General features: G+C 37.6%; 1 protein-coding gene across 3 annotated transcripts in view; it reads left to right on the top strand.

The window, feature by feature from the left end:
• The first annotated feature begins 1,394 nt into the window (after positions 1-1,394).
• GRM1 (glutamate metabotropic receptor 1) overlaps positions 1,395-14,597 on the top strand; it is a 415,932-nt gene continuing 402,729 nt past the window's right edge. For all 3 annotated transcript variants that reach the window (XM_021693412.1, XM_021693413.1, XM_021693414.1), the window contains exon 1: positions 1,395-2,094. In XM_021693412.1, coding sequence (XP_021549087.1) covers positions 1,395-2,094 — 700 coding nt within the window. The remainder of the gene's footprint in view (positions 2,095-14,597) is intronic.

The raw sequence follows: 14,597 nt of genomic DNA, 5'->3' as shown, positions 1-14,597 counted from the left end.
TCCAAGGAGAAGAGAATGAGAATGGGGGGGGGGGGGGGGGGAGAGTGTGTGTGTGTGTGTGTGTGTGTGTGTGTGTGTGTGTGTGTGTGTGTGTGTGTGTGTGTGTGTGTGTGTGTGTGAGAACGCAGGGAGGAGGGTTAAAAGAGCGAAGTCGGGGGTTGGGAGGGGGTCAAAGAATTGCAAAAGCCGTCCCCTCCAGGCGCAGCGGGGGAATGTTTCTGCAGCGGGACTGAGCACTGTCCAGGGTTCTGAAGAAGACAGCGCTTGAGCTACCGCTGCAAGAGCTACCCAGAAGCTCCCCTCCGCTCCCTTTCTAGAAACGTGCAAAGCCAAAGGTCCCGATTTAGGCGAGTGCAGGGGCTCCCTACACCCCCTCCCTCCACCCTCCATCGTGGGAAACAAATTACCTTATCTGCACCCTTTCTCCCTGAACATCTACAGTAAGCCTGACTTCTTGGGTGTGTGTGGGGTTTGGGGGCGGGGCGGGGGTGTGGGAGACATACCAAACTCCGACATGCCGAGACTTTACCAGGCGTTGCCTTAGTAACTAATATGGATTTCCTCAAACTGGCAAATTATATTTACTACTTGGGTTGTATGTTGAGATCTCTTCAACCCCTCAAAGTTGAAGATGCATTCCTTTTTTGCGTTCATCTTGAAGTACTGTTTACACTCCTTCATAATGAGTTTCCAAATTTCTTCTGGAAAAAGTTGATCTTTTCAAATCCGAAAAGTTCTTCTGAGTTAAAAGCCTTAGCTCCTCCTCTCCTTTATTCCCTTTCTCCGTCAAGTCTGTAAGTGTAATGGGTATTTGGGGACCTGGAAAAGGCTTGAAGCTGAAGGAAGGGGCAGGTCGGCAGGGCTTTGCGCCTCCAGGGACGGATGAGGGCACTGCGGGCAGGACGCACCACCTTCCGCCTTGACCATAGCTGCCTCCCAAGCTGTCCCTCCAGCCGATATCATGATGTGCTGGAATGAAATAGACCGGGCAACTATTAACATCACGGACCCGGAGTTTTGAAACAGGTCCTGTGATAACGGAGCTTTGATCTTCTTCCTTTTTTGTTGGCAGCGTCCAGCTCACGGCTGCCACCACGGCGTCCATTGTACTCTTGACCAGTTTACTTTGATGCACCAGTGAAGAAGGGGGCTCGAATTCCCCTAGAAACGCCTCCAGGACAAGGAGGTGGTCCTGGAGGACCAGGAGGAGGAGGAGGAGGGGAAGGAGGCAGGGGTGCAGGCGGCGAAAGTGTTGGACCAGCGGTGTTGGCAAGCAGGACCGAGCTGGGAGAGGCAGGCGTCGGGCATCTGTCTACGTTGCGAGCCCGCAGAGCCGGCTGGCAGGACCAGCGTGGGAACGCGGCTGGCCGGCTGTGGACGGCGTCCTCAGCACAATGGTCCGGCTCCTCTTGGTTTTTTTCCCAGCGATCTTTTTGGATATGTCCCTTCTTCCCAGGGGACTCGGTAGGAAAGTGTTGCTGGCGGGAGCCTCATCTCAGCGCTCGGTGGCCAGAATGGACGGAGATATCATCATTGGGGCCCTCTTCTCAGTCCACCACCAGCCCCCGGCGGAGAAGGTGCCCGAGAGGAAGTGTGGAGAGATCAGGGAGCAGTATGGCATCCAGAGAGTGGAGGCCATGTTCCATACATTGGATAAAATTAACGCAGACCCGGTCCTCCTGCCCAATATCACTCTGGGCAGTGAGATCCGGGACTCCTGCTGGCACTCCTCCGTAGCTCTCGAGCAGAGCATCGAGTTCATCAGGGACTCTCTGATTTCCATTCGAGATGAAAAGGATGGGCTCAACCGGTGCCTGCCTGACGGCCAGTCCCTCCCCTTAGGCAGGACTAAAAAGCCTATCGCCGGTGTGATCGGCCCAGGCTCCAGCTCCGTAGCCATTCAAGTGCAGAACCTGCTCCAGCTCTTCGACATCCCCCAGATTGCCTATTCTGCCACAAGCATCGACCTGAGTGACAAAACTTTGTACAAATACTTCCTGAGGGTTGTCCCTTCTGACACTTTGCAAGCAAGGGCAATGCTTGACATAGTCAAACGTTACAATTGGACCTATGTCTCTGCAGTCCACACAGAAGGTAGGCATTGCATTTGGGAAGGAAAGGTACAGAGAAAGCGAGTACATTGCATGATGTGCGGTCGTGATCATAGTATTGTCCCAATTTATTAACAGCACTGTGGGGAACAGATTTTACCCTTGTCAGTACACGCCCACCAAGGCTTTGCCTTTTATCCTCATTCTGTAATGATAGTGTACGAAAACTGTGTCCCACTGTGTTTTGGGGATAGTAGGAGTCTTATCAGATACAAACTCTCCATGAACAGCGTCCAACTGAGTCACATTCTGAGTTTGTGTTTGAAAGGCTTGTTTGCCCAAAGTGGTATACTACCCTTAATTAAGTGACTGGCTATGATTTTCCAAGCTTAATAGACTAATCCAATATGAGCAATTAGGAAAACAAAAAAACAAAAACAAAAAAACTTGTTGTCCCCTAAATTGGGCTTGAAAGCTTGATCTTGTCTTGAACAGCTGAAGGTTCTTCTTTGTCTTAATGTGCCCCTTCTTTCACATCCAGAGCTTACCTGTGAATGTTGGATTAATGCAGTCATCTCCCTCAGTATATCAGAAACTTATTTCAAATTCTGGAGTATCTTAGATACAATGGAAAAGTAAATAATTTAAATCATTTATTTATTTTCTATTACCTATGTTAAAATTGTCCAGATGCCCTCACTCCTCCCAAGAATTTTCTTGTTTTTGAGAAATAACACTGGTGACTTCTTGGATTTGAGTTTTGGTTTCTAATTTTTTTCTTCTTACACAGTGACTTTGCTCATTAGAATTTAGTTAGATCAATTACTAATAAAAGGATAATAGATATTAGTTTTAAAATTGATTTTAAAAATGAAATAGATTTACTTGAGGTTCAAAACTTTGATTTTTATAGAATCTTACTTTCATGAATTCTCAAAGTATTTCTTATAAAGATTTCCCTTACTCTCCTCCTCTTAGCCTGTATAGATTTGGGGATAAAATGAGACTTTTGAATCATCTATTCTTAACTCACTTATTATGTTTATAAAGAAACTGATTAAACATTAATGCCTAGGACAATTCATATATATATATATATACATATATATATATATATGTATATATATATATATATATGCTGGCATATGGAAGAGAATCTTGAGGATATTGCTGCATTCATATTTCTTAATATCAAATTATTAAAAGAAAAGCCAGGAAAGAAAGGCATGATTTCATATTCTTTTAACAGTTACACAATATTCAGTTACTGGTGTGAAGTCTGATTTTAGAAATTAAGAAGCATTGTTACTGAAGTGGTTATATGGTGATTGTTAATGAAAGCCAGTGCTTTAATTTATAAAGGGAGCAGTTTTCAGGACAAACAAAAATAATGTAGAATTATACATTATAATTTCAGAGTTTGCTTTTGGGGAAAAAACAACTTCCTGCTGCAATATTGTGACTTCTAACAACTGACTCAAATTTCCGAATCTTCATTTTTAATAGTGAATGGCATACCTCTTTTTTAACAAAATCTCATATAACTTTTTTAAGACACAATTTTAAGTTCAAATGTTAATCTCTTACATATTAATGTCTAATGTTAATTTCCTGTGTTTTAGTGTTTAACATAGTTTCCTCTAGTGCTTAGGTGGAACAACTTGAAAGCACAAATTAAAGATGTGTTAGTTATCAGCATTAGACCTCTCTAAAAGGGAATGGCAAAATCTAGATGGAATGTGACTTACTTAAATATTAAATAATTCTCCCTCCATTGAGCTAGGTCATTGTTTATAGACATAAGAAGTATAAATTCCTCCTTTAAGAAGTAATACTTCGGGGCGCCTGGGTGGCTCAGTTGGTTAAGCGACTGCCTTCGGCTCGGGTCATGATCCTGGAGTCCCGGGATCGAGTCCTGCACCAGGCTCCCTGCTCAGCAGGGAGTCTGCTTCTCCCTCTCCCGCTCCCCCCTCTTGTGCTCTTTCTCTCTCTCACTCTCTCTCTCAAATAAATAAATGAAATCTTAAAAAAAAAAACCTAATTCATTATAAAAAAAAGAAGTAATACTTCATCACTTTTATACACTAGTTTTATTTTCCATATTTTAATATAATACCATTTTATTTTGGGGTAGAGAAGAGTAGAGAAAAGACAATTTTCAATTTGTTTTCCAGTTGCATCACTTTGCTAAAAATAATTACTAATAGTGGGTTGCTTTCTGACAAGTAGAATTATGTTTTTGGAAAATTAATTGGACTTGTGTTTGCCAATTTTGTTCAGGAAGGGCTCATATTAAAATTTCACCCCTCCATTAGTTTGGATTACTTTGTTTCCTTTCTACCTTCTGACTGACATGTGTGGCAGAGAAAATGTCTCCATACTATTATAGTAGTTGATTCCAGACTACGTGTTCATAGAACAGCATCAGAGCTAATTTTGGTGTATATTACCAAGAGTTTATGCCATTCACCTTGCCTTTTTTATACGATCTCATATCTTCTAAAGGAGAATTTGTTTCTTTTCTTATTAGACATAATATCTGTGGAAACTAAATTGATTTTATTTTCTTCTATCTGCAAAGAAAGATAACAGTCTCTTTTGTATAAGCTCCAGCTGAAAATTCATTTTTTCTGAGGTTCTGCCCTCCTGCTTCTCAGGGACCCATGGTGTACTGGCCTGCAGGCATTTTCTTGCATCATTTAGTAATTTTCCTGGCTTCAGACTGATGGGGTCACCTACTGGTGACGGTTCCTTGTCAAAAAGCTGCTAAGACCACATATCAGTGTTGTCTCTGCCATCTGGGCACTATTTAGGAAGGAGGCCAGTTTGGGTATTAGCAATTTGTAGCTTAGAAACTCTGGAACCTTCCGTGACCTTCACCTCTCCTTTCCAAATTAGCCATTCTCTAGTCAATTTATCATCATATATGTATATTTTTTAAATTAGAAGTTAGGCTAGTACAGTTAACATCAAAAGTACTAAGTGACTAGGCTAGCATGTCTTCATTTTCATGGTTAATTTTGATGGACTTTACAATCACAGTTGGGGCATCCTATTATTTGAATGCCCCAATTGTTTTTATATCCCTTTATTATTTTATTTTATATTGAAGTTAAGCTTGGAGATATTTTCTGTTTGTTTATTTAAACGAGCTAGAGTTCAGTTGTTATATTCTTTTGCATGCTTTTCAATCTTTCACCACATCACCTGTGCCACCCTTATCCTTTGGGTCATGACAACGTCAGTTTACCTGACATAAAACAGAATTGGTGTACATGTAGTTATCTACAGTAGGCTCTCCAGAAAATTTCCAGGATTAGTTCTTGAGAATATTGAGGTAGGATCTGTTGAAGGGTGGGCACTGAAACAATGGAGCCTTATTCACAAATAAAAATTGAGTGCATTTTGGAGCAAGCTACTCACCTGGAGTATGTGTCTTTAAATATGCTAAGCATAAAATACAAAAATAGCCTACTTCTGTGAAGAATATCTTGGCCAAGGACACTGTATTTCATCCTCATGATGAAATGCAGATTCTCCATCAAGAATCAAATTTACCATTTCAAAAAGTTATAGAAAGCAGTACTTAAAAATAATTCTAGTTGATTACATTAAAAGCATTGAACAAGTCCAATAAAGAATATTCCTTGAGTTTGTAGCTTCAAAAAGTTTTTTTTTTTATTGGATACATTTTCACTTGTTTTAAGCCATTCTCTCTCAGCATTTTGTCTTATAGTGTCAGATGAGTATTGTTACAATAAAGGGTTTAATTATGCTCCTATACAGTGCCCTTCACTATACAGTGCTTTTTTGTTTGCAGTTACGTTTTCATTGTGGTGCACCTTTTTTTGATGCTTGCTTACATTTTACATGAAATTGGCCTTTTGGGGGGATTCTTTTCAAAATATCATCTTTTTTTTTTCTTAGAAGCCTTTTTCTACTTGATATAAAACTTACTTTAAAAGTCTAATTGCATCAGAGGAAAATACTCCAAAGTCAGTGAACTATTACTTTAGCTAATGAAGGTAGAAATAAGAATTTTATTTCTACTAAATATCATATTTTCTACATATGCACCAGCAACTTTATTTATATCTTTCTTATCTTGATTCCAACCTATTTCACAGTAAGTTACCTTAATAAATTGCTCTATTTTATCACAAAATAAGGAATGGGAGTGTCTTCACAGGTATTTAGGTCAACCAGTTAAAGATGTTTAAAACGCCACTAAATTTCCCAAAAAGTAGTTCCCATATGCTCTGAGTTTCCTATTTATGATTAGGATTTCTAATGAGAATGGGAGAATATAGGATTTAAAGTCAGAAGCGAATTTCACCTATTAGTCAGCTTTCTATATAATGACCTGACTCCCTGAAATTTCCACTAATTCTCCATCAACCACTGGGAGTCATCCAAAACAATTTAAATTCCTCTTCCATGTGATATTTGTCATCAATAAATCCTCTCCCGTTTATGCTATACCTCACCAGTTCTCTCACCCATTTATTCTAGTTTTTAATTCTGTCATCATCACAGATAACTCAAGTAGACCTTAGATAAGTTATTATCCAGACGTCTTTTAAAACATATGTACTGCTGCTGGGCCATATCTCCTTCTTTTTATGCTTGGGCAATTATTGATATTGATATTGTTATTGTTATTTTTTCTGAGAGTAGGACTTTTTTGTTTCTTTTTAAATGTAAAATTATTAGCTTAAATCTGCCTTATCAGTAAGTTCTGGGATTTGATTATTTAATTCATCTTAGTATCACTTTAGGACCAGGTTTTTGTCCTCAGAATTTAATTATATATATTGAAACTAAGTAGGAGAGGGTCCTATCGTCCATCACCAGCAAACTATGTCCTGGCTAACTCTGGTGGTCACTCAGCCTTTATGAATTTCCTTGACAGTATGCTTTTCCACTTCATACTGTATCACTTTATAGATAAATAAATCAATATAAATAATTTAAATGAAAAGCCATCAGATATTCAACTCTAATTGAAGATTTACTATATCAAAAAGTGTATATAAAAAATTTGAAGACTTGGTCGCAGTGACTAAGTCTTTTACACTGTAAAGGTGGTATAGTTTGAACACATGTAAAAAAAAAAAGGTAAGTGTAGACATTTAGAAACATGAATTTATATATGTTTAGGGAACATTGAAAGAAAATATTGGTGAGTGTAATTAGCTAGAAAAAATCCAGAGCAAAGAATTTTGATTAGTGTGGGTTTTTTTGTTTTTTTTTAAATATGACATTTGTAAAAGTTAGAAGCAGTAGTAAGAATGTCCCCATGGGGGATAAAGTAAGTGGGTTAGCTTGACTGGAGTGGAGAGTGTGGTCCAAGAACTAAGAATGAAGATAGCAACTCAAATATGGATTCTTATATTCTGTGACTCTGTGACTATTTATTGATATGAAGGACAAAAAGTTGAGAATCTTGAAGCAAGTGCCGAAGAGTTTTGGTTTCAAGAAAGATATGCCTAAGTAGAGTTTGATGTGATTCAAAGCTAATAAAGTGAATTTTACTGAAATATGTAGGGGAGATCTATTAAAGGGTAGGGGGAAAACTAACTATGAAAAGGTTAGTTATTGTGGAATTCTATGAATTGGCTGTTGAAATAGTTGGGAACAATAAAAGGTGCTCCTTTGTCAGGGACAAGGAGGAGTCTGAACTATCTTTAGTCTTGCAATCCTAGAGGACCAGGAGAATTTTGGTGTAATTTACAGGCATGTCATGAGTAGTTTTCAAAACCATGATTCTTTAGGTTGAAACAGTGTGGACTAAGATTTAATATATTTAATTCAATGTGTACTTTGGCTAAGGGCACATACATTACTAGCAAGCATGGGTGTGTGGACAAAAGAAAAGCCAGGGATAGTTATGAGGTATTATATTTGTGATTTTAAAAAAGTGTTCACATCCAAATAAAACCTTGTTCATCCAGAACCTTGATTCTGCAGCTGACTTACCTGGGTACATGTGAGTTGGCTTCTTTAACCTCCAACCTTTTACATTTTAAAAATTGAGTTATAGTTGATATGAAATATTATGTTAGTTTCAGGTGTGCAACATAGTTATTTGATGTTTTCATACATTATGAAATGATCATCTCCATAGGTCTAGTTATCCTCTATCACTACACAAAGTTATTACAATATTATTTGTTATATTCCCTCTACTATACATTTTAAACATTTTACAAGGTGATCTTTGCAAACTATACTATATGGTTTTCTGACTTTTTAAAAAAGAGTGCTAGATTTAATAGACACTTTTCTTAAATATACAAAGTAATCTTTATGATTATCAATTTTTACATGTGCTGAGATACAGTGGTAATCTTGAAGCCTATTGAAAAATATAAAACCATTTATTCCTACCAAAAATGGCCCCAGATTGCCATACTTTTGAGTTTCTGTATTTGTTATTTTCTCCTATATTGGCTGGACTTATTAAGTCATTTTGTAAGTTATTTAATCAATATTTAGCAAATAGCTACTATGTGCAAAGGATTAAGGTGAAATACAAAGATAAAAAGAAGAGACATCTTCATTATTTTGAGAAAGATTGAACTCTTCTTGATTCTTCTGCCATGCCATCAATCACCCTATGACTTCCTTAGCTTTGGAACAAATTTTTCAGGTAGCTGGCCTGCATAGGGTAGATGGTGATGGCAACTCCTATTTTATGTTTCTATCACGTGGCTTGGCAGTTGCCATTCCTCTTCAGGCACTAAAATTTTTCTCCTAGTGATCTACAGTGCTAATATACAATGACTGTTTCATGAATTTTTAAATAACTTTCCAGGCAGTGGCTAGAGTGGTATTATCATGAAGAGATTTGTCAGAAGCCGTATTTTCAGCATGCCCCATAGTAAGAACACAGAGGGCTGGGAAACCACAGTGGAGGGCAGAATACTTTAGCGAGCACCTACAACCACTGAATAAACAACTCATAGTTCATGCGTTCTGATATTGATTGGAAGCAACATCTCAGTAGAAGAAAATTTTCAGAGAAGCTATGGTTGAAAACCAGAATCAGGCTGAGACATAAAGCCAAAATGATGTGGCTGTCTTATCCATCAAAGAGCTATCGTTAACGTTTTTATGTAGAAATATTTATGTAATTTATGTACTTTTATTTATTTATTTATTTATTTATTTATCATGCCTAAGTGCTCTCTGTGAATGTCCATATAACATTTAAGATCTGAATTTACAGGAAAAATTATAATTTTAATATCCTTCAGTCTCATGGGAAGTTTTGCTTTCTTAGACTTGTGGTATTGTGGTACCAAATACAGCGTTAATGTTTTTATGAAGGGAATTTATTGGGTTAGGTAGAAATAATCATTTATCAATTTTAGAATTATCTATTTTGGTGACTTCATGGCCAAAAAATTGAAAATTCAAGGTGATTATCTAAATGATTTAGATAAAAGCCTAAATTGGCCACTGGAGTATCAAAAGATTTTGGGGAGAAATTCTTTGGTCACCAAGTAACTTATTTTGTGGTCTAATGAAGACATGACTATTTATGCATTGGTAAACACATGTGTCTATTATGTGTTAGACACTGGTGTTGGTGCTAAGAATACATAAATTAAAGGAATTATGACTGTTATTATTGCTATTATTATTATCCTCAAAGGTCCCATAGTCTGTCAGAAGAGACATATATGTATAGGTAGTTATACTCTCATGGGTTACAAAAAGTTAATCATTTGAAAAAAGTAAATGCACAAAAGACTACGGGAAATACCATATGTTCATTTCAGTTTTATTTGTAAAATGGGAATGATAATCACTGCTATATTATTTACCTCATAACAGTGTTTCAGAGAAGAAGGAGATGGTATGTATAACTAACTTTCACCTGCTTTTGTTAAACTGCCATGAAAGAAATAGATTCTTAAGACATTAACTCTTCTTAGCTGTTGAATATTGAGCAAGTACATGAAATCAGTTAATCAGGTATATATTTGTGACCCAAAACCTGGTAACATAAGACAAAAATGAAATTCGTGGTTAAAAGTATAGCATGTGCTATAGATTTTAAGAATCTTTCTCATGTTATAAATGAGAAAACAAAGGCCCAGGAAAATAACATGACTTGCCCAAGACCACAATATTTGTCAGTAGCAAAGCCAGAACTAATTCAACTTTGTGTTAGATACTTTTTTAAAACAAGACTTGATTATTTGATTGATTGATTGTTTTTAAATCACATGATTCATCTTCATGCATTCCTCTCTCCTTTGAGGTTTATATCATTCAGCCAAGCTACATTCTTCCCAACTTTGGTGCTGTCATTTAGCAGCTTCCAGGAGATTCTTCTGTCACTGAAAACTCATTCTTACTTCTGATAGTCCTCCTTTCAATATTGACTCTTGCCGTACTTATGATTGATTCCAATATTCATGTGTGTGACCCATTGATGCCTATCCTCTTCAGTAACATCAACTCTGTCCTTTCCCTTCACTTCAGCAGCCCACCTACCCTTGACATCACCAAGAACTGTTCTATCTCTGAACTCTTAAACATCAGAAAGCCTCTGAACAATAGAAGCCTCTTCTTTTCAACTTCTCTTGCTCCCACCTCACCTGCTCTTCACATTTCTCTGGCAAGCCTAGATAAAGCCATTTTCTTACTTGATCTGATTTCTTCCCTGGATCTTTGCAACTCTACCTCCATATTTGTGCTTGTTACCATCTAGTAATAAAACTACTTTTTAGAGAAAATGAACTTCCAACTTTAAGTGTCCATTCCATATGAAACTCTAGTTAAGGCTTGTCATTTTTCCCCATCCCCTTCAGTCCAGAAAAATAAAGACCAGAAAGGAGCACCTTTTTTAATGAAAGAAGAAAGAATTCCATCCCTGTGAGGGCTATGGTCAAGAGTGGGAGATCACACTTACTCAGATGGCTCTATGGTACCATCTCTATAGCAAGTGATCAGGGGTGTGTATAGTACATAAGGATGAGAAGATTTGAAAAGGATGCCTAGAGCTGGATTCCAGGGATCAGGGATAGGATGGGCCCAATGGGTTCATGGAATTAGCCATGCTTAGAGAGCCATCAGGATAAAATGTACAAAAATAATCCCTTAAGTTTATTGTGCAGATGAAATAGAGCTAGATAGGGCACCTGGGTGGCTCAGTTGGTTAAGCGACTGCCTTCGGCTCAGGTCATGATCCTGGAGTCCCAGGATCGAATCCCACATCAGGCTCCCTGCTCAGCTAGGGGTCTGCTTCTCCGTCTGACCCTCTTCCCTCTCGTGCTCTCTGTCTCATTCTCTCTCTCTCAAATAAATAAATAAAATCTTTAAAAAAAATAGAGATAGATAAATGTCAGATATTATTGTTGTTGTCAGTCTATTCCAACCTTAAATAAGATGTCCTTAGTTTAAGTGAGCCGGTGTGAAGTAATTATAAGAATGTTCTAGAGTGAAGGTGTGCAAATAGAGTAGAGGTATATCTTGCTGATTTGCTAACTTTGAGCAGCATATTCAGCTTCCCATGTTCTTCCTTCATAACAATTACATCCATAGCATGTGGCCATAGATGAGGGCTTTCCTTTAGAGTTGGATAGATTATTCTATAGCTATTGCTGGATCCTCTGAAGCAGTTTCCTCTGTTCTCTGTGATGCTCTGACACATTTTACAATTTGTATGTTATAAAGGGCTGAACAAAAAGGATCAATAAACAAATTGCTGACAGTATGTTGAAGAGGAGAAACTGTTTACAATAGGATTTAAAGGGTGGTGTGAAGATATTGAAATAGGAAAACAATATCCCTTTTCCTGGATAAATAAATATATTGTATTATTTTCACTTCTTGGTTGACAGATATTACTCTGTTGGTAAAGAAGAAGATGTGTTCAGATGTCTGTCATAATTAAACAGATATTTAGTGAACACTTCCTCTGGGTCAGGCTCTCTGTTGTAGCCATCGATGACCAGAACTAAACTCTAATTCCTCTATCAAGAAGTTCATTGTGTGGTGATTACCATTTGGCTTGATAAATGCAACTAAAGGAGTAGGTGTGAATAGAGAGGTAACAGAGAAAAATGTCACTCCCTTTCTCTGGGCCAGGGAAAGAAGTGAGGGTAACCTCATAGAAACCTCCCAAAGGAGGTAACATTGAGATTCACCCCATTAGAGGAATAGGAGGACACAGAAGAGCGAATATGAATCAAAGTATTGATGTGGAAAACAAAGTAGGCTCAGGGAAAAGGATTGGGGAAAGATCAAGATGAAAAGGGGGGAAAGGCCTATGTCATGAAGGGACAGGATTGCCACGTCAAGAAATTTAGATTCTGTTTTGTAAATATGGTGAGCCGGTGAAGGATTTTAAACAGAGAGGAAACACAATCAGATTTATATTTTGGAAAGGGTACCCTGAAAATTTTGGGGAGGACAGATTAAGAAAAGAAGTCAGATTGGAAATTGGGACATAAGTTGGTAGGTCATCGATAGTTGGGAAAGTGGTGGAGAAAAACCCAAATTAATTAATCAATTTATTCAAGAGATGATAAGAGCTTTACTAAAGGAAATGTCAATGGGGATGGAAAAGAGAATGGATTTGACAGCAGTTTAGTAGAGAGATTCGGATTTGGTGACTGATTCGTTATGAGGATCAAGGAGAAAGGGAAGTCAGTAATAACTCCTAGGTGTCCATTTTGTACAACTAAATAGGGAGAAAAGAGGAAGCACAGATTGGGAAAATGTGGGTTTTACAGTAGTTGAATTTGAGGTATCTATGAGACCAGAAAGTTGAGAAATCCCATAGGTCAAAGATCTGGAGAGGGAGGTAGATTTGTGATTTGTCAGCAAATAGCTGTGGTTAAAACCACGAGAGTGGATGAGATTACAAGGGAGAGGATATAGAGTGAAAAGAGGAACATGCTAATGGCAGAACTTTGAGGAAGGCGAAAATGAGAAAGAGGATCCAGAAAAAGGATGGAGAAAACGAGAAAACTAGAAAGAGAAAGAGGAAGAACCAGGAAAGAACCAGACATCATGGCAGCCAAGGGAGGAGAGATTTTCAGGAAGAGAACAGTAACAAATATCACAGAGCTGACAGGGAAAGGAGAGTTATAGAAACAGTGCTCTGTACCAGTAGCCTCTACTTCCTCCTAGCTTCTGCCTCCCCAAGAATCTCTCTCTCTCTTTTAACTCTGAATACTTTAATGTGTATTTTCTACAAACAAGGATACTCTTGTACTTAACCAAAATATAACCATCAGAACCAGGAGATTATCAGTGACACATTACTACCATTTAACTCTCAGACCCCATTTGAGTTTTACTTAGTGTCCCAATAAAGTCTTTTGTAGCAATAGGATCTGGTACAGAATCAGTTGTGTCTCTCAATCTCTTTCAATTTGGAGTAGTTCCTCAGTCTTTCCTTGATTTCAAAAGCTTGACAGTTTTGCAGATAACAAATCCAATTATTTTGTAGAATGCCCCTCAGTTTTGGTTCACTGATGTTTCCTCATGATTAGGTTTAAGTTACACATCTTTGCTAGGAATATTCCAGAAGTCATGCTGCATTCCTGTCACTGCACTGCTAAAAGGTATATGATTTAAATTTGTCCCATTACTGATGATGTTAATTTTGATCACTAGATTAATAGTGTATCTCTCAGGCTTCTCTGCTGTAAAGTTACTCCTCTCTTCTTTGTATTTAATAAATATTTTATGGGAAGTTGCTTTGAAACTCTGTAAATAACCTGTTAACCATCAAACTTTTGATTTATTCATTAATTTATTTATGTGAGCATGAACTTATGGATTCCTGTTTTATTCAGTGCATTTTAATCTATTATTATTTTTTATCATTATTTTTTTTTAGTACTAAATTGTCAAGCTGGTTTACCCTTTGTTTTTGGCTAGAAATGCCAGTTTGGAACAGTGAAAAGGCAAATTTCATCTTTTCTTCAATGTTGATAACATGCCAAAGGAAAGGCTAGTATGTAATCTCCTTAATTTGTCATTTTAAAAGTAAAATTTTACTTGAAAAGAAACAATTTTTTAAAAATGAAAAAATTTTGAGCAAGTGATTAATTTTTGAAGTGCTTATATTCTTCCTTTCAGGAGATTATTTTTAGGCTCTCCTAGGTACAGAGGAATGCACTAGAGCAGGGCTTCTCAAACCTCCTTATGCAAACGTAACACTTGGGAACTCAGTAAAATGCAGATTCTGATTCAGGAGGCCTGCATGGACCTGAGAGTGTGCATTTCTACTGGGCTCTCACGTGGCCCCTGGGCCACAGTTTGGGTAGAACAGATAACGTCTTTCTATGCTAGTGCACTGTGTATGCCTTCTCACACATTCATGAACTATTTCCTTCAGAATCATTTATACACGTCTCGAGGTAAAGGCCTGTGCTCCTGAAAGAGGCAAAAAGTGGTTTTTAAAATGTGTGGATTTACAAAATGATACTAAAGACATATATCTATTTTTTACATTTAATGATTTTTAAAAATACGCACTAACTACCCTGAATACTTGATGAATGTGGCATTGGAGTT

This window comes from Neomonachus schauinslandi, chromosome 8 (assembly GCF_002201575.2).
Source record: "Neomonachus schauinslandi chromosome 8, ASM220157v2, whole genome shotgun sequence".
In the NCBI taxonomy this organism is placed as follows: domain Eukaryota; kingdom Metazoa; phylum Chordata; class Mammalia; order Carnivora; family Phocidae; genus Neomonachus; species Neomonachus schauinslandi.
This window is presented reverse-complemented; position numbering and strand designations above follow the sequence as displayed.